The 24,786-nt window shown below is 33.4% G+C and overlaps 1 protein-coding gene across 2 annotated transcripts; it reads left to right on the plus strand.

Moving 5' to 3' along the window:
* The first annotated feature begins 330 nt into the window (after nucleotides 1–330).
* LOC126889697 (protein lethal(2)essential for life-like) lies at nucleotides 331–22,377 on the plus strand. 2 transcript variants are annotated; one of them, XM_050658222.1, is made up of 4 exons: nucleotides 331–549; nucleotides 9,649–9,891; nucleotides 17,811–17,906; nucleotides 21,954–22,377. In XM_050658222.1, exons 2-4 carry the CDS (start codon nucleotides 9,649–9,651, stop codon nucleotides 22,287–22,289), a joined length of 675 nt encoding a protein of 224 aa, XP_050514179.1. In that variant the 5' UTR covers nucleotides 331–549; the 3' UTR covers nucleotides 22,290–22,377. The 2 variants fall into 2 exon arrangements, with proteins under 2 accessions (XP_050514179.1, XP_050514180.1); XM_050658223.1 differs by lacking the exon at nucleotides 17,811–17,906.
* The last annotated feature ends 2,409 nt before the right edge of the window (nucleotides 22,378–24,786 follow it).

Here is a 24,786-nt window from a genome sequence, read left to right on the forward strand (position 1 = left end):
TGGATCCCTCTTGGCATGGCAACGGACATATTATACTAGTTATTTAATAAAATCCTTTCAAATTTAAGCGAATGAGTTTACCGGGAACACCTCTTGTAATCTTAAACTTTCTATATCTATTTTGATCCAGAAGTCAACGAACTTCCTGTGCAATACGATAATATAACTATATTCCTTATGGCATAATAATTAAAGCGGACTCTCTCAGAATTACAGCCCACGCATAACGTTCTAACACAATGAGAGCAATAAGTGAAAATACTTTATATTTCCATTTCCAACTTATGTTAAGTTTACTCACAAAGTTATTTTCGAGCCATGAAAATGAAAAATACTAAAACTAGACGTAAACGTGAAACCTGAAACGCTGCCAAATCCCCAAGTTTTGATTCATCTTTTCGAAGTTTTCTAGAAATAGCGAGAATACTGTTGCAGCAGGAGTATTTACATATTGTGGAGTATATAATACTGCTTTCCAAGGTGAGGGGCGTCACTATCGTGCTTAGCTTTGCTGTGGTAAGCTGCAACTGAAGAACAAAAACCATCAAGGTAAAAATAATTTTTTGTATTTATTTATTTTATAATTCTTAAAATAGATGAAATAATAGGAATATAGGAACATATTTTAATATTTTACATATATTTAAATTAATCAAAAACAAATTAGGGCTTTTTTTATCATTTATTAATTTAATATATTATCATCTACAACTTTTAATACTTCACGAGTTTAGCAATTGCCTTTTAATTATTTTTCGAGCTATCATCTGCTCACTTTATCCCTCAGTTTGTTCCCATTGATCACCTATATTTAATTAAGTTTTTTGGGCCTAAAATTAATATATTATTTTATTTTCAAAATTTCTGGTAGTACGTACACATACACATTTTTAATATTTTTCTGAAGTTATTTTCTTGTGGCATCTTATTGCAATTTAGTATTTTTGGTGGGAATGAGCTACAATTTTACTTCATATTTAAGTTTATTTGATGTTTCGATTTCCACTTCGGACTGACATAACAATTTCGGGGTGCTTGAAATGGCTTATACTATAATTATTAGACGCACTTAATTTTTAAAAGATTTTAAAAGAATTTATTGGTGGTATATTTATATTAATTTCTATACAATATAATGGGAATAAAGCACATTTTGAATTAAATTCAATTAGACATTTTGATTTTCTCGGAAGTCGTTCTCAAATACCTACACATCAAACAAATTATTTTGTTTTGTTACGTGGATATAAAAATATACTAATATTTTATTTATATTTGATTCATTTATAATGGCAAATCATGCATATAATATACATTTTATATTTGAGCTCTTTTAATCAATTTAACGTGGTGGATTAGGGATTAGCCCGCTTATATCCTTTAGGCTATTTCTCAAATATTATTATGTCTTTTTGCTTTGTCTACTATTTCTTCCACTCTCTCTGGTCTTGAATATTTTCTCTCCAGTTTGAAATGTTCATATTTGATAATATGCAGTTGATCTCTAGAGTAGTTGGTCTTTCCATCTTATTTCCGTCTAATGGTCCTCTTCTTGGTCTGTTTATTACTGGTTTCCAGTTTGATATCTTCCTAATTAGTACATCTTGTTCTATTATTTGTATGTGTCTATTGTCATCTCAGTCTTTGTGCTTTAAAAAATGTTACTATGTCTTCCCCTTCGGTTATATTTATTATTTCATGGTTGATCAGTCTTCTACATTCTCCTTGTTCTTGCCTTTATTGGACCGTATGTTCTTCTCATAATTTTTCTTTCAATTATTGTTAATTGCGTCTCATTTTTGTCTTGGTTTTTGTTTTTTTGCTCAAGTTTTTGTCTTTAAGTAGTCGGAGATATTTCCAATACACTTTCTTCCCCGCTTTAATTCTTTCGCCTATGTCCTTGTGCATTGACATCCCCTAAGTAGTTAAAGTAGTCGAATTTCTGGAATTTATTTTCATTGATTTTTGTTGTTCTGTTTACATCGTCTCTTATATTCAGTATTTTGTTTTATTCTGATTCATTATTAGTCCTCTTTTGTTTACTTTTCTTGTCAACTTAGTGTTACTTCTAGCTTTTGTTTTTCACCCGCTACCAATACTAAATTCATTGCCATTTTATATAAGAGCTTTAAAATTGCCTTCGAGGTGCCTTCCTGAGACGCTTTTATTAGAGGACAGATTATCTAAATTAAAATTAATTCCATGTATTCAAATGGATTACCCCCAATAAAGTCGTCCAGAAAGACATAAAAAATACTGACAATATAATTTCCAAATCCTTTGTTTTAAAATGTAGATATATTATAATATGTATAAATTTTCATTAAGTCAGGCACATAAAACCAAACTGTTTTTAACCCGCGAATAGTCGCGCGGTGAGATAGAATCTCAATTTTTATCCTTTTCACGTTAACTTGATGAAAAATTTTGCAATTTTGAAAAAATTTCGTAAGTGCCTCAAGGAAGGGTGTAGTAATGCGTAGGAATTTTTTTTCTTCTTCTTCTTTTTGTGGAATTTATGGCTTTGAGGAGAGCCAATTAGCTTTAACCCGCGAGTAGTCACGCCGTTAGATACAATCTCATATTTCATCCTTTTTCGTAATATGTACAGTGTAATTTTTTAAATTTCCCATAAAAAATACGTAATGTACAGTAAAATTTGTCAGTAACGGCCACTAAAAATGAAGAAGGAAATTTTTAAACTGGCCGTTAGGACGGGTGGCCGATGTTGGCAGGTGGCCGTTAACACAGGTTTTTTTAATAAAATTGTTAGAAATATATATATTTTCAATATAAAAAGTAGATAAAAATAGTACAAAATAAAAATTTGTTTTAAATTCGTATTTTGAGATAGAATCTCACACACGACTATCGACGTTACAGAAGTGAGCGCGACTACTCCCGGGTTAAACAGTTTGGTTTAAAAGCATCTTTAATTAAAATAGTAGTTTATTCTCATGAAATCTATAAATGATATTAAAAACTGATATTAAATGACGTATACAATGTTTAAAAAAATTTAATTTTTATCGTCGTAATAGATCTTTCTCTGTCTCTCTCACTCTCTCTCTCTCTCTCTCTCTCTCTCTCTCTCTCTGTCTCTCTCTCTCTGTCTCTCTCTCTCCCTCTTTCTCTCTCTCTCTTTCTCTCTCTCTCTCTCTTTGTCTATGTCTGTCTGTCTGTCTGTCTGTCTCTCTCTCTCTCTCTTTGTCTATGTCTGTCTGTCTGTCTGTCTGTCTGTCTCTCTCTCTCTCTCTCTCTCTCTCTCTCTCTCTCTCTCTCTCTTTCTCCCTCCAATGGTGCTACGGGTCAAATCGAGCCCTAAAGCGCAGCAGTATTTGCATTCACCTCCAAGTGATTCTTTTTTCGGATGCTCTCCTTCAGTTGTCTAAATTCAGTTCTCTCACTTAGTCTAAACTTCTTTCCTTGGAAAATACTTTGACGAATATCAGGGAGAAGTCTGTTGGATAGGGAGAGAAGCGAAAACATAAGAAGAGCTTGCAATGTTAAAGACATAATTGGATGGGTGGCAAAACACCTCTTTGTATTTTACCTATTTTTGTTGATTTTCCATTTATGCAAGCTGTCGCTGTTTGACGCCAGTATAATTTTTCTATGATTCGTACGTCTTGGCTCTCAACTCCTGTACCCTTTAATATTTTAAATAATTTGTAGTGTTCTACTCGATCAAAGGCCTTTTCATAGTCAATAAATACAGCAAAGACGTCTTTCCCTTTTAATCTCGGCATTTTTGCAATAATACATTAGTGAAAAGTCAAATTGTGTTTCATGCTGGCCTTCTTCACATTTATCTCTGATTTTGCTGTGGATGATAGGTACGTAGAAATATTTTCATAAGTGCGGCTCATAAGGCTTATCATTATATATAATCGCTACAGTTTTTCGGGCGTTGTTTTTTGATATTGTTATGAATTTGGACTTTAACCAATCTCCAGGGATATTAGTCAGATATCAGGAAAGTTGCCCATATAAATAATTATTATTCTATGAATTAGGTACAAATGTCTCATAAACACCTGAGTTATTTTTTGGCAATATCAAAATTATATAAAATACATTACTCAATAATAATGACTTATGATATTGGTGGAAGATTAAAAACGAAACAGCAATAGTCTAAAATAATTGTTTGGAACGTAGCCAAGTTCTAAATTAGTAGCTTTTCTCATACATTTGGTGTTAATTTTGTTTTCTTTGGCCAAATATTAACTTTGGCAATGAAAACGATTTTTGAAACTAAGGAAAAATACAAACTATTTTATTTACCTGTTGCTTTATATGTTTTGTTTGAAAAATTACAGTTGGCAGTGAAAGCGGATTTTGAAATTTAGGAAAAAATAAAACCTGTTTGTTTATCTAATGAATTATATTTAAACGAGTGAAATGAGTGTCGACAACGAATAAAGTAATCTGTTAACCCACATACTAAAGTACCAAACGGGCGACGCTAGGAAGATATTCCGACAATGCATCTCAGATTACCCAGTTTAGTTTGAGGATAAAGAGACTTGGTGGTGGTCAAACGAAGTATGTACAAGAAAAAAGGAAAGAGAAGAGAAAATTATATAAAAACTGGCAAGAAACCAGATCCGACACAGATCTTCAAAACTATATGGTGGCGAAAAAAGAAGCGAAAGTAGCAGTAGCAAAAGCCAAAACAGAAGCGTATTCAAACCTATACGATCAACTTGATATCAGGGAAGGCAAAACGAAGATATATAAAATAGCCAAACAGAGAGCAAAGAAAGCAAAAGATTTTAATCAGATTAGATGTATCCGAGATGAAAATAATAAAATACTAGTTCACGAAATGGATGTCAAACACAGATGTTGAAAGTACTTTGACAGCTTATTAAATGAAGAATTTGACAGACAGCCTGTAGAGTCAACGGAGACAGTAGCAGCAATGGTCACCAAAATAACAAACAAGGAAGTGGCTCAAGCGCTTCAAAAAATAAAGAAAAGAAAAGCGGTAAGACCAGATGATATTTCTGGGAAAGTATGGAGAGAATTGGGAGAGACAGGAACAAGGTGGCTAGCAGGTCTATTTAATAGAATTACGAAAGTTGGACAAATGCCAGACGAATGAAGAAGCAGTATACTAGTACCTGTCTACAAAAACAAGGGAAATATACAACAATGTACAAACTACAGGGCTATAAAACTGCTTAGCCACACCATGAAAACATGGGAAAGAGTAATCGATAGACGGATACGTGAAGAGACCGAAATATCCGAGAATCAATTTGGCTTTATGCAGGGCAGATCAACAACAGATGCAATTTTCATTATAAGTCAGTTGATGGAAAAATACAGGAGTAAAGAAACAAACGCTCATATGGTATTCATTGATCTTGAGAAAGCATATGATAGAGTTCCTCGAGAGATTCTGTGGTGGGAACTCAATAAGAAAGGAGTCCCTGGTGAATATGTAAATATTGTGAGGGATATGTATGAGGGAGTAACGACTAGTGTTAGGACAGGTATGGAAGATACTGATAAATTTCATGTGAAAGTAGGATTGCACCAAGGCTTTGTGCTTAGTCCGTATTCATTCTCATTAGTTTTGGACCAGATAACAGCGAAACTACAGGGTAACATTCCATGGTGCTTAATGTATGCTGATGATGTCGGGTTAGTATGAAATAGTGAAAGAGACCTAGAACAAAAACTGGAACAGTTGAGGCAAGCTCTGGAGGAAAAAGGTTTAAAAGTTAGTAGTACAAAAACAGAGTATTTGGAATGTTCATTTAAAGATGGAGTTACTACAAATAAAATGGTATCTTTGGATGGTGAACTGATTGTAAAAAGCAATAGTTTTAAGTACCTAGGATCGGTATTACAGAGTAATGGAGAAATAGATGGAGATGCATGCAGTAGAATTAGGGCTGGATGGATGAAGTGGAAAGAAGCGAGTGGTGTGTTGTGTGTTGTGTGACAGAAAAATTCCAATGAAGCTGAAGGGAAAATTCTATAAAACAGCCATAAGACCGGCTATGATGTACGGAACCGAATGTTGGGCAGTGAAGAAGAAAGAGGAACAACGAATGCATGTGGCGGAAATGAGAATGCTTATATGGATGAGTGGAGTTACAAAGAAGTATAAAATTAGAAATGAGTATATGAGAATTGTGTGGAGAAATGCAATTAGTGAAGCCGACCCCGCATAGGGATAAGGCAAAGAGAATGATGATGCATCTCAGATTACCCATCTTAAACGTTATCATCTTTGTACTCTAATACAGAGTAGGGTGTAAAACAAAATGAACATAAACGGTTTTGTTTTGATTCAAATCGGGTCCCTTGCCATCCCTCGACACGTGTTTCTAGGTCTATCCGTTGTCAAGGAGGCTTTGCAAGAAGACCGATGTGAAATCAAAGCCTCCTTGACAACTCGACAAATTCTTACAAGGCCTCCTTGACAACAGGTAGACCTAGAAACACGTATCGGGGGATGGCAAGAGACCCGATTTGAATCAAAACGAAACCGTTTATTTTCATTTTATATTTAAATATTACTGCTGATTTTTTTTTATTTAAAATAAAACTGTTCCTAATATAGAATGGACCAAAAATTTGGAAGTCATCTCTTAAATAATGGACCGAATTATAAAAAACAGGGATACACCTATTTTGCAATATGAATATTTGCAATTTGATGTTTGCAACGTTGCTATATTTCTGTTTTTCTGATATCTTTAGTAACTTTCATTTTTTAAATATAACATCCTGTATATTGTAGCTTTATTGAAATCTTCACTTCAATACTATAAAGATCTAGAAACGCCATATCGTCTAAATAAATTTTTTGATTCAAACTACTCGTATCTACCGGGTGTCCTAATAAGACTGGCTCTCGGCCATATCTCAGGAACCGTTTATAGTACAGCTTTAAGAAAAAAATATTTATAACAAAAGTTGCCTCGGGAAAAGCCTGGAAATTATTTTCACAGTTTTAGGTCCACCGCTATAGAGGGCGGTGGACCTACAACTCAACCTACAATATCAAAAATTGAAAAATAAAAATTTTACATAATTTACCTAACGCATATTTGATTTCATAAGTTTAAGTCTACCTTTGCAAATAAGGGGTGGGGGTGAGTGGGACTTTTCTTATGAAAAAATGGCTGTAAGTCCGGTTCTGCTAAATCGGATTTTGTGTACTTGGTCTTGTTGAAAACAGCTCTTTTTCTTCAATGTAAGAGTCTTATTTTCGAAATAGCCCAATAAGTAATATGCCAGCTAGTAAGCGTTATTTAATTATTTTCGGAAATCTAGTTTTCTTTGGAGAATATTAAATACAAGTATGCTTTTATAATCCTGTATTACAAAATTAGACCAAATTAGCAACATAATACAGAAAACCGCATGTCGATACCTTTTTTATCTCGAGATATCTTAAGAAACGTGTAAATTTTAAACAACTGTTAATGTCACCGGTAAACGAAGTTAAGGAACAGTGTGCTATGGAAAAACAAAGAAACATTTTCCAGATGTAAACGTATATAATTAATTAAAACAACAATAAGACAAACAACACTATAAACTATAACAAAGAAATAAAAGCAACTACTTACTTAGTGACGACCTAAATGTTCAAATTGTTGCCCATCATTTTCGATGCAAGCATTTACTTTTTCAAGAGTAAATTGAACAGCAGTCTCAATTTCTGCTTTCGCAATGCTTTGAATGGCGTTTCGTATTCTCTAGATTCTAGATCATGTTTTCTCGAGTAGTGGGCCTAGCGGCAAAAACAAGGTCTTTAATCCGTCCCCATAAATAAAAGTCTAAAACAGTTAAATTTGTTGCTATTCAATCTACTCTTGAAAGAGTAAATGCTTGCATCGAAAATGATGGGCAACAATTTGAACATTTAGACAGTCACTAAGACTAAGTAAGTAGTTGCTTTTATGCCTGTGTTATATTTTATAGTGTTGTTTGTCTTATTGTTGTTTTAGTTAATTATATACGTTTACATCTGGAAAATGTTTATTTGTTTTTTTCCATAGCACTCTACTTTTCCTTAACCTCATTTACCGGTGACAGTAACAGTTATGTTTAGAATTTACACATTTCTTAAGATATTTCAAGATAGAAAAAAGGTATCGACATGCGGTTTTCGGTATTATGTTGCTAATTTGGTCTAATTTTGTAATGCAGGATTAAAAATGCATAGCTGTACTTAATGTTTTTCAAAGAAAACTAGATTTCTGAAAGTAATTAAATAACGCCTCCTAGCTTGCATATTACTTATTAGGCTTTTTCGAAAATAAGACACCTATATTAACGAAAAAGATATGATTTCATCAAGACCAAGTATGCAAAATTCGATTTAGCAGAACCGGAGTTACAGCCATTTCTTCATAAGAAGAATTTTGTAACATTTTGATTTTTTAATTTTTGATATTCAATTACGCCCTCTAGCGGTCAACCTACAATTATGAAATAATTTCCAGGCTTTTCCCGAGGCAACTTTTGCTATAAATATTTTTTTCTCAAAGCTGTACTATAAACGGTTCCTGAGATATGGCCAAGAGCCATTCTTATTGGGACACCCAATACAACTAAGTTTGAACATAATTCAAAATTTACTGTATTGTTAAACGAATGTCTATCTAATCAAGTGTTCAAAATTTTCTCTATTGTTTACAGTATCCTAAACGATAGTAGAACGCACCTTTTACATTTCTCCACGTTTCTCTAGAAATTAATACGGTTTCATCGATAATTCTTTGCCTTAGCTCTGTCACACTTGCTGGTTTAGTTTTATAAATTCTACTTTTCAAGTATGTATTCCCAATAAAATAATCTCTAGGATTCAAATCGGGTGAACGAGGAGGCCATTCAATATCTACTATATTAATCCATCTTCCGGGAAATATGTTTTAATAATGCCGAACATTCACACCAACCTGAGCTGGAGCTAGGCTGAAACCAAATCTCATTAAAATTGGCTCTAAACTTGTATTTGTGGACTATGAATATCTACGTTTTTCAGATATCCATTTTGGATTTACATAACTCCAGTACTTACCTAAAATTTTAGTGATTTACATTGATAAACAGTGTAAAAATATTGCTTCGTTGGAAAAACATATTATGTTAACGAAGTCCTCCTCAGTTACAATTATTATATTCTTTATTATCTCACTAACTGTATTGTACGGTAGTACCCATCTTCATTTAATTATTCTAACAACAAACTGGATTTTGTAAAATTTAGACTTCTTATAGAATATACACAAGACTAAAGATCATAGTAGACCTAACCTACATCATAATTTGTGCAGCTCTGCACGATGATGTAAGTGGATCTTACATGATACTCCTCCAGTTTTCTCAAAGCGCTTTACAAATTTTTTGCAGCGTCGTCTTATGGATTGGAGAATGGTTTGGAAAAGCAATTCGCTAGTTTCAATAAAAGGCATGTTTATTGTAGAGCTTTTAAACACCTAAAACAACTGTCAGCGTTACTCATTAATACAATTTATCTTACAAAACTTTTCAATCAAGGTCAAGCTATTGTTAGTTTTATGAAATAATGTCAAAATAGCAGCATTCTGTCTGATAAAAAGCAGTCTTTTCATCGAAAATTTTTTATAATTACGTCGTTTACTTATGTTTCAGATGTCCATGGTTCCACTTCTTTTCCGTGACTGGTGGGATGAAGAAGACCTCATGCGTCCTTCCAGACTTCTCGACCAACAATTCGGTTTGGGATTAAGAAGAGATGATCTTCTTAACTCGATAAGAGATATACCCAGAAGATCTGCATTGTCGTCCAGATATATTAGACCATGGGCTACATCCACTGCCCTACAAAGACAAGATTCCGGCTCAACCATTACACAAGACCAGAATAAATTTCAGGTAACTATTTTGATACACAAATTTAGATTTTTTGTATTACTAAAATTAATATATTTATTAGTAATCTCATTCTTCTTCCAAATCGAGTCAAATTGACAGCCTTCTCCGCTCGCCTCCGAATTCTGACGCCCATAATATTTTGCGTCTGGGCTAACACTTATTTAATTATTTATCTATGTAAGACTCTTCTTGACAGTCCGTACCCATCAATACTTACTTATCGTGTATTTGATAGTCTTTGTATAAGTTTTTATTAACTTTATCTAAATATCATCATCATCATCTCCTGGTGATGTGATTGCCGTCCTCTTTGCACTTTTCCGATTCATTTGTTGGGGGGATCAGTCCGCATTAACATTGTGGTTTAATTGGTTGTGTGACTTGACATCTTTTACAATATTTCTCCATTCGTTCCTGTTTTTGTTTATGGTTATCCATTCTCTAACTCCCATCTTCTTATGGTCCGCAATTATCTGGTTTTCCCATCCCGTTTTCGGCCTTCCTCGAGGTCTGTCTAATATTGCTCTCCATTTGGGGATTTTCTTGATAACTACTTTTAGATTTTCCTTTCTGTATGACTATGTGTCTGAGTCTCTATGCCTTGACAAATCTGACGATGTCTTCTCCTTTCAAAAGTTCTTTGAGTTCGTAGTTCATCTTATTCTTCAAGTGCTTTGTCCGTTGCGGACGTTGGCTATCATCATAGCAATTTTAATTTTGTTTGCGGCGTTTCTGAATAACTCGATCGATGTTAGTCCAAACCATTGGCGTAAGTTTTGATGCCATGAGTGTCTTCTTCTTCCGGGTCCGCGTTTGCTTTCTATTTTACCCTGTATTATCAGTTGGAGTATAGGATATTTATCATGTCTCATAATATAACCGAGGTATTCAAGTTTCCGTTTCTTAATTAATTGTGAAACAGATTTCTTTTTGTTTTCCCATTCGGCGCAGTACCTCTACGTTGGTGGTGTGAGTCGTCCAGGATATTTTGAGGATACGTCGATACACCCACATTTCGAATGCCTCCAGCTTTGTCATTAATGTTTCCGTCAGTGTCCATGCCTCTGCGCCATACAGCTGGAAATACATAGCACTTTAGCAGCCGTACTTTTAGTGGGAGAGATATGTCGGAATGGGTGAATATATTTTTCATGTTGTTAAATGTTGCTCTGGCCTTTTCAATTCTAGATCGCATTTCGGTTGTTTGATCCCATTTCGAGTTGACGACTGTTCCAGGGTATATATACGAGTCAACGTGTTCAATTAGTTGGCTTTTTATTTTCAATTGTCTGGCAGGTTTTCAAGTTTTGCTGACCAGCATCCATTTTGTTTTATTTATGTTGAGGTTAACTCCTTTTTCTTCACTCGCTGTTTGTACCCTGTCCATAAGATACTGAAGTTCATCGATACTACTGGCAATTACGACTGTATCGTCCGCATATCGGATGTTATTTGTCAATTCTCCATTGATTTTTATGCCCTCGTTTGCTTCATCCAGTGCTTTTTTAAAATTTTGTTCGGAGTAAATATTAAAAAGGAGAGGGGAGAGAACACATCCCTGTTGCACACCTTTTCTGATATCAATGCTCTCTGTGGACGCATTGCCGACTTTTACCATGGCTGTATGATTCCATTAGAGACTTGTCACAATTCGGATGTCCTTATCATCAATTCCTATGCTTTGTAGAGCGTTAGTTTCAATTAGTTGGTCATGTCTCACATTGTCAAAGGCTTTCGAGTAATCTACAAAGCACATGTGAACATCCTTGTTCATATCTCTACACCTCTGTACTAATACTTGCAGACAAAACACTGCATCCCTTGTGCCCAAAGCGCTCCTAAAACCAAATTGTGACTCATTGATTTCCGCTTCACACTTGTAGATTCTGTTATATATGATTTTGGTGAAGATTTTAGTGATATGATTAATTAGGCTTATCAGTCTATGTTGGTCACACAATTTAGTGTTTGGTTTTTTAGGAATGGCCACGAAGGTTGATTGTAACCAATTTTCCGGAATTCTGCCGCTGTCGTATACATTATTAAAAAGAGTGGTTAGGGTTTCTAGGAATGAGTTGTGCGTTTCGCATAAGAGTTTTAGCACTTCAGCATGAATATTGTCAGGTCCTGGAGATTTGTTATTTTTGAGGGAGGATATTGCTTTTTCTACCTCTGAATTGAGAATGGAAGGACTGTTTTCGGTGATTTCAATTGAGTAATTATTAGGGCGGTCTGAAGCAAAGAGGTTTTCAACATATTGCTTCCATGTTTCTAGTAGTCTAAGAGCTAGTGAACCCTCCGACTAACGGTCGTCCTGTAAGGCTAGAAATTTGTCTAGTGATAATTCATAGTACACCAAGGCTAAAAACCATGACCTGGCAGGCATCAGCGGTGCACGTGTATCTACCAGGTGAATCGAAAAGTGCAAATTTAGGGGGTAAAATAAACTTTCTCCTGTAAAGTTTAAATTTAAGTATGTGTTTGAGTTAGTCATTTAGAAGAAATGTGTACAATGACAGGCGATTCTGAAGAGCACAAGACCTTGCCAGGCAAGGGGAAAGATTAGGGGTTTTCCTAAAATTATTTTGTTTGCATCGAAAAAAGTTTTTTTAGGTTTTTTGAATCATTCCAAACAGAAAAGGTCTTTGGTGATTTTTCTCTTAAGTTAATAGTTTTTGTTATATAAGCGATTGAAAATTTTAAACATTGCGAAATCGGCCATTTTTAACCCTAAATCGGACATTTATCTAAAAATTTCAAAGTTGCCAAGGTAGGTAGATATTCTTTAAACATTGATTGATGAAATCCCAAAGAGTTTTTTGCAATACAATATCAGAAACCCCTTTGTTTTTTAATTGCTAATCAAGCGGACGCGACACTAGTATAAATAAGTGAGGACGTTTGAGTTGGCATAAATTCATTATCTCGAGAATGGGCAAATTTCAAGAGCAATCCTCAGACAGGTCGATTTTTAAATTAGGACTTTTTGGCATATATATAATACTAGTGACGTCATACATCTGGGCGTGATGTCGTAATCGATGATTTTTTTTAAATAAGAGTAGGGGTTGTGTGATAGCTCATTTGAAAGGTTATTTAATTCTCTATTCAGTAATGTAAACATTAACATAATTATTTATACAGGGTGTACAAAAAATTTTTTTCTTCTTTTTGTCTTAATTAATTTAATAAAAAAAATTTTTTTGTACACCCTGTATAAATAATTATACTAATGCTTATATTACTGAGTAGAGAATTAAATAACCTTTTTAATGAGCTAGCACACAACCCCTACTCTCATTTAAAAAAATCATCGATTACGTCATCACGCCCAGATTGATGACGTCACTAGTATTATATATATGCCAAAAAGTCCTAATTTAAGAATAAAATCGAAATGTCTGAGGATTTCTCTTCAAATTTGCCCATTGTCGAGATAATGAATTTAGGCAAACTCAAACGTCCTCACTTATACTACAGTGTCATCGCTCGCTTGATTAGCAATTAAAAAACAAAGGGGTTTTCGATATTGTATTGCAAAAAACTCTTCGGGATTTCACCAATCAATGTTTAAAGAATATCTACCTACCTTGGGAACATTGAAATTTTTAGTTAAATGTCCGAGTTAGGGTTAAAAATAGCCGATTTCGCAATTTTCAAAATTTTTAATCGCTTATATAACAAAAACTATTAACCTAAGAGAAAAATCACTAGAAACCTTTTCTGTTTGGAATGATTCAAAAAACCTAAAAAAACTTTTTTCGATGCAAAAAAAATAATTTTAGGAAAAACTTCTAATCTTTCCCCTCGCCTGGCAAGGTCTTGTGCTCTTCAGAATCGCCTGTCATTGTACACATTTCTTCTAAATGACTTACTCAAACACATACTTAAATTTAAGCTGTACAGGAGAAAGTTTATTTTACCCCCTAAATTTGCACTTTTCGATTCACCTGGTAGCTACACGTGCACGGCTGATGCCTGCCAGGTCATGGTTTTTAGCCTTGGTGTGCTATGAATTATCACTAGACAAATTTCTAGCCTTACAGGACGACCGTTAGTCGGAGGGTTCACTAGCTCTTAGACTATAGAATCTTTGTTGGTTTTGAGATCAAAATTCCGTTGGTGTCAAAGTATGTCCATTGCTGAGCTGTTGTATTTTCTTTTATTTGTCATTTCTTTTATCTTCTTGTGCATGTTTTGGTAATCGTATTTCTTTTCATATTGTTCAATTTCTTTGCATTTTTCCGACAGCCATTCGTCTTTAGCTTCTATAATTTTTGTTCTTATTTTTTGTGTATTTCTCGATACTTTGGTTCGTTTTTGTTTTTTGTACTTCCGTCTCTCTTCCATCATGTCAAGGATATCCTCAGTCATCCATTCCTTTTTCTTCACTTTTTCTTGTTTCAATAGCTGCGCACATGTTGTTCATCAGTTTTATAAATTCATTATTGCTAAGTTTAGTGGGTCTGCTATTTTTTGAATAATTTTTCTCTATAGAATCCTCAATCTTTCCTCATCTTCCTGTGCAAAGCACATTACTTCAGCACCATATGGGACTACTGGTCTAATTGCTGCTCTGTAAATTTTCAGTTTAGTATTCTGAGTAAGCTTCTTATTTTTGAGGAAGTTCTTGTATTTCCATTAGGTTCTTGTATCTCATTAGTTCCAATAACTAAGATCCCAAGATATTGAAAGTGCTCTACCATTTTAAATTCATATTCGTCAATATTTGACCTTGTCACATGTATTTGGTATTTTGGATGCTTAGATGCTTCTTTGCACAACTTCGCAAATTCTTCCTTTAAATTGTTTAGGTTTTTGCTAAACAATACCTTGTCGACAGCGTACGCCCTAAGTTGTGACGTCGATGTTAATTGTACCTTTTATGTCGGTAGCCCTTATTGTTCCTTCTATAGCGATATTAATTAATGACGTTGATAGAGAGTCGCCCTGTCATATTCCAGTTGTTATTTCTATATTTTTGGAGCTGCCGTCATCTACTATTATTGCCGCCGATCCTTCCATTATCATTTTCGTAAGCTTTATAGGTTTCATTGGAATATCTAGGTTTTTGATGTCTTCTATTATAGCCCGATCAGGGAACACAAAATTTTACGAAAACCTCCAAAAAAATGAAGGAAGGATGAAAATTTGGGAATAGGTAGTTGAAATTGTCTATTATTATATAAGAAAAAGTTTACAAATCTATATCCCCTCCATTTTACAAAAAATGGGAAATACGGGGCGAAAAATATTTTCTCAAGAGTGAAAAAATATACGTTCAAAATAAGTCCGAAATTGTATAAAATGACTAATTCTAAGCAACTTTTGTTCTATAGATTTTTTTCACTTAGTCAATACTTTCGAGTTATTTGCGAGTGAATATGTTCATTTTTAACAAAAAAAAAACATATTTTTGGACGGTTTTTCGCAGATAACTCAAAAGGTAAGTATTCTAGCGAAAAAAATATTCTTAGTAAAAATATAGCTTATAAAGAATTGAAAAAATGGTGTACGCGTGAGGTCTGCAGACCCAGTAGAAGCAGAGTTGAAGAATGAAGAATAGGTTCTTCTTCGTCAAATTCCAACTCGAATATTTCAATGTGAAATAACCAAACAACAGAGCATTTTTCGGGGAAAATTTATTACTACTGTTTTAAAGTGTTTAAAAAAGGTTTATTTTTATTTGGTAAAAAAACTTCTAACATTAAAAATAAGTAAGTTACGCTCAAAATATTGTTGTTCCCTTTTATTTTTTGGTACAAAAATCACCTCCTAATTAGCTTCAAAAAATGAAATTAATCGTTACCGCTTCACAAGTTACTTTACTTATGTATTGTTTATAATATTATCTATAAGTTTCATTGGTCCAAAGTGCTCATTTTTGAAAAAAATTGGGTTTAAAATAAAACATTTTTTTAATTTTGAAAAAAAAATGGAATTGTTCATGGAATTAACTTAAAAATTATTAGTAATACCAAAAATCTTAAAAAGTAATAAAATGTACGTTTTGCTTTTCTGAATATTTTTGCTTTTTTGTTTTCTTGTTAGACACAAATTGGTTATGCTATGGCTGTTCAAAATTTGCCTAAACTCGTGATTAGTTACTCGTTCAAGCCATTTTAACTACAGCTTTTTCAAAAATAAGCACTTTGAACCGATGAAACTTACAGATCATATAAATAATACATAAGCAAAGTAACTTGTGAAGTAGTAATGAAAAAATTTATTTGTGATGCTAATTAGGGGGTGATTTTCGCGATTTTTTTACCAAAAAATAAAAGGGACCAACAATATTTTGAGCGTAACTCACTTACTTTTAATGTTACAGGTTTTTTAAAAAACAAAAATAAACCTTTTTTAAACACTTTAAAAAAGTTGAAACGAATTTTCCCCGAAAAGTGCTCCATTTTTGGGTTATTTCACATTAAAATATTCGATTTTTAATTTAATTAAGAAGAACCTACTTTTCATTAGCTACAACTCTGCTTCTACTGAGTCTACAGACCTCAAGCATACATTAATTTTTTTCAGTTATTTATAAGCTATATTTTTGCTAAGAATATTTTTTCGCTCAAATACTTACTTTTTGAGTTATCTCCGAAAAACTGCCCAAAAACATGTTTTTTCTGTTGAAAATGAACATATTCACTTGCAAATAACTCGAAAAGTATTGATTTAGGGAAAAAACTCGATAAAACAAAAGTTGCATAGAATTCATTTTATCCAATTCCGGACTTATTTTGAATGTATATTTTTTACCTTCAAGAGGGGATGTAGAATTGTAAACTTTTTCTTATATAATAATAGACAATTTCAACTACCTATTCCCAAATTTTCATCCTTCCTTTATTTTTTTTTGGGTTCAGATTGTTTTTTGATCGGGCTATTAGGTTGGATCTTATTAAAATGTCAAACGCTTGCTTGAAATCTACGAAATGAATATGTACCTAAGTCGATATTATGTTCTTAATACTTCTGAATTGACTGTCTGACTATGTGTATTGCGTTTATTGTTGACCTTCCCTCTTTAAATCCCTGCTGGTAGTCTCTTATTTTAAATGTATTTTGAGAGTCTTTGTTTTATTAATGATGTCAATATTTTGTAACAGCTGTTTAACAATGTTACTTCTCTATAGTTGTGACATTTCTTTAGTCTAGGAAATATCCGCCCTGATTTCCATTCCTCTCGCATTCTTTCGTCTTCCCAAATCCTTATTATTAGGTCGTTATATATATTTTTTGCAGTTCTTCTCCGCCTAGTTTTACTAAGTACCTCGTTTGGGATTTTGTCTGAGCATGTTGCTTTGTTTTGCTTTAGATTTTTTTATCACGGGTAAGAATAAGTCCTCATTTGACGGATTTTCAATGTCGAATTTATCATCAAGGTATGTTTCTTCTGTGCATTCCTGGGTACTTTCTTTAACCTTAGATAGCTCTTTGTAATGTTTCTTCCTTATCTTGGTATCAATCTTAACTGTTGCTTTTTCTTGTTTTGTGTTTCCTGTTTACTACTTTCAACTCTTCTCTAAGTTAATCAATCCATAATTTTTATTTATACAGCATTTGCCTGAGTCTTTCTTTTTTTCTCATATATTCCTCCAAGTCTTCTTCTCTACGTGTCTTCAGCCATTTATTTCGTGCTGATTTTTTCCCTGGTTGCTATTTTCATTTATACTAATGGTAAAGAATTACCATCTTTTTTCCTTTTTATTTCATTATATATCCTATTACATTTTATGCTGTTGTCAAAATGTGATCTTTTATTTCTTTCCACGTTTCTTCTATATTATTAAGGCGTGAGACTCACACAGTAAATAATAAATTCACACAATTACTTATATGGTTTCACTACTAATAAACAGAGTAGTGATGAAATATCTATCAATATCTACTTGCAAAGTTTTCTTGTAATGCAGGAGAGGGTCAGCTCGAATTACCATGAAGATACCACATTGGGTAATCAGTTAGAATCCGAAAGTATTAGGATGGAGGAGAAAAGTCAGGATTTTGAGGTCAGTGGCGTTAAGGAGTGCCAATGAAATTTTTTACTTTCTGGCTTTAACTTGAACGAAAAAATATATTTTTTTATGAAATATATGGTTCGACATAATTGTAGAAATACCTATTTGAATTATGTATAATGCGTTCTTTATTTATTTTGGACAAAAAGCATATTACTCCAGGGAAATAATCAAAGTTTAACCGTGATCAGGGCATCGCAATAGCCAAGACTTTAAAATTTTTCCGTTAGTATATAGGGTGAGTCATAAGGAACTGAACATACTTCTACCTCGTATGGAGGCCCCTATGGGGAATAACAAATGGTCTATAATAGTTTCCATTATTTAATAGTATACAGATCGAGTTGTGAAATTTTACTGATATTTATATTCGTCATTCGTGAACCTTGAGCTCGATGTGTCTCCAATTTTGGTTAAACGTTACACTACTACCATATAGTGTGTCCACGGATGGGGTGCCCAAGAGGAAAAACTTTTTTATTTTCAATTTTAGCGAAAAATGTCATTCCTGATAAAAAGTTTTGCTTGTTCTAACCCCTTAAAATGAAATAAAATTCAAGTTTTTCAAGTCCTACTTAATTTTATAGCCAATTTGATGTAAATCCCTATAAATTTTTGAACTAAGTTCGAAATTGTAACAATAATAACTTGGGAGAACAACCCTTTCGCTTCTCTGAATTATGAAGCCAGACTTTGTCGTTCTCCTTGAATCATCAAATTATTTATTAATTAAATAATTATTAATCCAATAATTTTAATAATGAAATTTGACACAAGTTAAATTCTTTATTGAACGCTTAACAATGTCGAAAAAAATGACAACTCGCAAATTATTTATCGGAGTTTACAGTTACTAAGCTACATTGTGGTTTGGCAACACTAGATTATTGTTACGATTTCGAACTTAGTGCAAAAATTGATAGGGATTTACATAAAATTAGCTACAAAATTAAGCAGGATTTGAAAAACTTGAATTTTATTTCGTTTTATGGGGTTTTAGAACAAGCAAAACTTTTTATGAAGAATGACATTTTTCGCTAAAATTGAAAATAACAAAGTTTTTCCTCTTGGGCACCCCAACCGTGGACACACTGATATAATTAACTGATTTATTCTAACAACAAAAAATCAGTTCCGGTTTTAACAAATTAGTTCGTTTTGACAATTGATTACGTATAATATATATGTATAAATTAAAATACGTAAAGTTGCTTATTAAATGCAGCTCAAGTTAATCATTCTTTAGTTCATCTGCCTAATTTTCGTAATTTAGTTTTGCAATTATGCCTAATTTTCTTTTTGCTAATGTACTAAAAGACATGTTTTTAATTTGTCATTGGTTTATTTTTAGGCTGTAGTCTTATATTTTTTTCTGAACGGTAATTCAGATCCTTAATATTTTAATGTGTCCTTTCCTTTTTTTCTATACGAATATAATATCACCATCATAAATTACTCTATTTAAAATTTTCTGGTAAGCACACAATTGAATATCTTTGATGATATTTTATATCATTTTATCGATAGCTATATCATCATCATTGGATCTACAACCCCTAGTGGATCTTAGCCTGTTCTACAACCAGCTTCCGTTCCTTCGAATCCCGCGATATTTCATTAACATCAGATCGAAAAAATCTTAAATAGGAGCCCCAAATTTTTATTGCAGATTTGGATTCTTTACGTAAAAATAAGTAACTTTTATTCGAGACATTTTTTCGAATTATGGATAGATGGCGCTATAATCGGAAAAAACGATTGTTGGAAATGAAAACTTTAATTAAAAATGGGAAATTCCCCACTTTATGGAAAACTTAACTTAACTTTCTTTGGTTTTAGAACCTAATAATCACAACCCAATAGGTCCCCATAACGCTGAGTGACTGCAAATTTAGCGTACTTCCCTCCCCTACTAAAGTGGGTTACTAGTACAATTATTTGTCACCCGTTTCCACTCGTTGGTCGGTAAAAATAATCCAATAAGAGATCACGTTTATTCGTACACTTGCCAAGTAGGTACATACCGGTCTATACTTGCAAAGGCGCTCAAACGAAATGGCAAGAAATGGCACAAGTAATTGGCATTTACTGTGACTATTTATTTAGTTTCACACACTAATTCATTTGTCAAGGTTTTTAAGCCGAATGTTCACGCTGGAGTACTTGTAAATTGTACACGTCTTGTGAGCGCCCTGCTTATCATCGCAATCGCAAAGCTTGCATACTTACCAAGTAGGCAAATAATTGTGTATTTGCCGAGTACACGAGTCGTTTGAATGACTAAGCAATTACGGGCTTGATAAGAGTTCTTTAATATGAATATTTTCGTTCTTTTTGTAACATGCTTGATATTAAAAGTTTCTTTAATCCATAGTATGCTATATTTGCTAGATATACGTTTGTTGATTTCTGGTGTTACTTTGATTATTTGTGAGCATAGATATATGAATTCTCTTACTCCTTCGAAAGTATTTAATGTTCCAACCGTTAGATCTTCGGGTTTTGTTACTTGCATATTGTTTTACATGACTTTCATATACTTTGTTTTACTGGTATTAACGTGTAACCCCATTCTTTTTGCTGATGCTTCCAATGCCGTAAACGATTGGACCAGACTTAAAAGCCTTTCTTCTTGCTATGATATAGATTTATCTATATCTATAATATATAATCTAGAAATTTGCTACTTTGTTTGTGAAAAATAGAATAATAAGTGTATTTCTCCAATTATTGTCAGACTTATTAACTTTTACTGTCGTTGATAACTTAAATATACACTCACCGGCACACAATTCCGCCACTCAAAATTTTTGATTAAGTTTGATAATTTATAACTTTATTATTTATTATTTGTACTCTGATTTTCAAGATTCTTGCACCAGTTTGTAGGTACATGTATTGATATCGTTTGGTATTATTCCGGTAACACAAAAATTTTGCTTGCATTGCATTATACGGGGGTGAATGGAAGTGTTGTATTTCCTCCTAACTTTAAAACATTCTGTGGAAAAATGGAAGGGCTCGTTTTATTTCATAGTCCTGTCATAATATTCCGGAGGCATTACTAAATTTTTTTTTGAATTATCCGATTATCTCTTATCTTGTAAGAGCTGTACCATTTTTTGTAAATAAAAACACTGATTTACTCATAAAATAGAGGTTGGATTGATAAGATTAGAATGGCCAGCATGCAGCCCAGATCTCAATCCTATTGAGTATTTATGGGATAAATTAAAAAAAAGCTATTCGCCGTCATCCTAGGCCTCCAGAAAATTTGGTACAGTTATGGCCCTGGTAGAGGAATATCGGGCTATTTCCGAGGCAAGGATAACACATCTTTATTCGATGGCAGATTGCGAGCAGTCGTTGCTGCAAGAGGTGGACATACCCGCTATTGAATTGTTTGGTTTTGTTGTTAATTTTGTTTTGTTTTGTTAATTTTAGTGAGTTTGATATTTTTAATTAAAAAAACCTTCAAAGCAGTGTTTTTATTTACAGCTCTTACAAGAAAAGAGGTATTTGGATAATTCAAAAAAACAAACCTTAGTGATACTTCCAGGATAATAAAAAAGGAGTATGAAACAAAATCAGCCCTCAAAATTTTTCCACAGAATTTTTTAAAATTAAGAGAAAATACAACGATTCCATTCACCCATTCACCCCCGCATAATGCCATCTAAACAAAAAAATTTTGTTACCAGAATAATAAAAAACGACATTAATACATGTACCTAAAAACTGATGCAAGAATCTTGAAAATCGGTGTACAAATAATAAAGTTATAGATTGTCAAACTTAATCAAAAATTTTGGACCCCGGAATTTTGTGCCGGTGAGTGTATGTTCGTACATTAAAATTTACGTATTTACCCACTTACATATATATGTATAATGCTCAATCTAATATTATATCAAGAAAACAAACAGAAAATACAGGAGAACAATTTTCACTTCAACTGACGATCACACAAACTATATTATTTATCTTTTATTAATTTTTTCATTCTGTAATTCTAACAAGTTCTTTCTTTTATTTTAGGTTATTTTAGACGTCCAACAATTCGCTCCTAACGAAATCACTGTAAAAACCAACGGCAACAGCATCTTGGTAGAAGGTAAACACGAAGAAAAACAAGACGAACATGGATATATAATGAGACACTTTGTCAGACGATACGTTCTTCCACAAACCCACGATGCCGAAAACGTGGTTTCCTCATTGTCTTCAGATGGTGTTTTGACAGTAAGCGCACCAAAGAAAAGCGAAAAACCTGTAGCTTCGGAAAGGGTAGTACCTATCACACAAACTGGACCCGCCAAGAGCACTGTAACACCCGTTGTAGAGTCTCCCCAACCCCAACCACAAGTGAACTAAGAGATCTTGACTAATAAGGCTGATATTATTAATTTAATTTTTTATTTATTATATTCTTTAAACTAACAAAATTAAATAATAAATTAAATACATGTGTTTATTTTTCGATCAATTTATTTGGTCATTCAAACAGTTCTTCGGTTATCCGAAGAAATCAAGACACATAATCATCATAATGTCTTCTACACTCCTGGCGGAGTGATTGCCACCCTCTTTGAGCTTTTACCATTCATTTGTACCGGAGAATCAGTCGGCATTAACATTTGGGTTAGAATTGGTTGTGTGACTTAACATCTTTTACAATATTCCTCAATTCGTTTCAGTTTTTGCTTATGGTTACCTATTCTTTAACTCCAATCTTAACTTAAGGTCCTAGTCTGCTTGATACAGGTCTCCACTTAGCAATTTCTTCATAATTGCTTCTGAATTTCTCCTTATTATATGTCCCATTCATCTGAGTTTCTGCGCCTTGACAAATCTGGCGATGTCTTCTCTTTTCAAAAGTTTTCTTACTTCGTAGTTAATCAGTTTTCTAAATTAATTATTACCTAAGTTTAGTGGGCCTGCTATTTGTCGAATTATTTCTCTTCTGAGGATCCTCAATAATTCTTCATCTTTTTGTGTCAGGCACATTACCTTAGCACCATATGTGATTACTGGTCTAATTGCTTTTCTGTAGACTTTCAGTTTAGTGTTCTGAGTTATCTTTGAGGAAGTTATTATATTTCCAAAGTACATCATTATTATAATATGTATTTACAAAGTACATCAATGGCGAAAATGTACCTACCCAGTGACTGGAAAATAGCTTATATAGGTATCATCGATTCATAAAAAGGGCAATAAACTAAAATGTAGCAATTGTCGCGGAATATCAGTAACAAATACAATGAGCAGAGTATATACAAAAATTTCAAGAGAACTGATTGAACAAGAATACTCAGGATACGAAGAAGAAGAACAATGCGGGTTTAGAGCTGGACGGTCCTGTACGGATAATGTATTTTCATTAAAACAAATCATCGAAAAAAAATTAGAACGCAATAGGCCAATACACCTAGTTTTTATACATTTGCAAAAAGCATATGACAATTTACCGATACCGACACTATGGAAAGTACTGCAAAACTCCAACATTAACTTTACTCTCATAAAAGCTGTTCAAAACTTATACAGTGTCATGAAATCTGCAGTAAAATTAGGAAAGAAAATAACAGATTTGTTTACAGTCAACAAAGCTCTACGACAAGGATGTTGCATATCACCGAGTCTGTTTAAGATTTATGTCGCCAAAGCCCTTACAGTATGGAAAAGAAAATGCATTGAAATGGGCATCCAAATCGACGACAACACCTGCCTGTACACCCTTAAGTTTTCAGACGATCAGATAATATGTGCAAACGATAAAGAAGGTTTGGAATATATGACTTGCAAATTGAAGGAAAAATACGAAAAATAGGGACTGCAGATGAATGTAGAAAAAACAATATTTATGCCTAGGTGAGGATTCAATTGATATGATATTGGACAATAATCAGAAAATAACTAGATGTGATAAATATAAGTATTTGGGAATTAATTTCAACAAGGAAGGTACTGACGATGCAGAAACTAAGAGCAGAATAAATAAAGCAAGAATGATAATTAAATCATTGAACGGAGTTTTGTGGAGTACCGAGATAGGGAAACAAAGAAAAATGAGAATATACAACACCATGATTAAGAGAACATTGGTATACGAATCCGAAACATGGAGAATAAAGGAACAACAAAAAAGAAAAATAGAAGCTACTGAGATGGGCGCCCTAAGAAGAGCAAGTAGAACATCGAAATTGGACCGGGTTAGAAATGAGGAAGTAAAGCTTCTTCTTCTTCTTCTTCTTTTTGTATAGACATGACTCTGTCTGTTTTTTCAATGTGCCTCTAGTAAGTTGTCGTTCCATCGTTTTCGTGGTCTTCCCACTGATCGTCTTCCTATTGGGGAACCGTCTCTCTCTGTCCTGACTACCCTATTTGTTGTCATTCGGCTTATGTGGTCATTCCATTCTATTCTTCTGTTTCTTACCCAGTTATTAATGTTATCCATCTTGCATCTCCGTCGTATATCTGTACTTCTAGCTCTGTCCCATAGAGTCTTACCATAGATTTTTCGAAGGGTTTTCATCTCAGCTGTTTCGAGCAATCTTTTTGTCCTCTCTGTGTCGGGTCGTGTTTCTGCCGCGTATGTCATTATTGGTCTGATGACTGTTTTGTAAATTCTGCCTTTCATTTCTTTTCCGATATTTTTATTTCTCCATATTGTGTCATTCAGGCAACCTATGGCTCTGTTTGCTCTATTCACTTGATCTTCCACTTCTGTTTCGAGCCTTCCGTAGCTAGATAGTGTGATGCCTAGATATTTAAACTCCATCACTTGTTCTATTATCTGACCTTCCAGCTCCAATTTACATCTTATTGGATCCGCTGTTATAACCATGCATTTTGTCTTTTTTGAGGA

This window comes from Diabrotica virgifera, chromosome 8 (genome assembly GCF_917563875.1).
Source record: "Diabrotica virgifera virgifera chromosome 8, PGI_DIABVI_V3a".
In the NCBI taxonomy this organism is placed as follows: Eukaryota; Metazoa; Arthropoda; class Insecta; order Coleoptera; family Chrysomelidae; genus Diabrotica; species Diabrotica virgifera.

Coding starts and splice junctions, on each gene's coding strand:
- LOC126889697 (XM_050658222.1), top strand. CDS start 9,649: ATGTCCATGGTTCCACTTCTTTTCCGTGACTGGTGGGATGAAGAAGAC. Junction 9,892..17,810: donor AAGACCAGAATAAATTTCAG/GTAACTATTTTG, acceptor CTTGTAATGCAG/GAGAGGGTCAGCTCGAATTA. Junction 17,907..21,953: donor AGAAAAGTCAGGATTTTGAG/GTCAGTGGCGTT, acceptor CTTTTATTTTAG/GTTATTTTAGACGTCCAACA.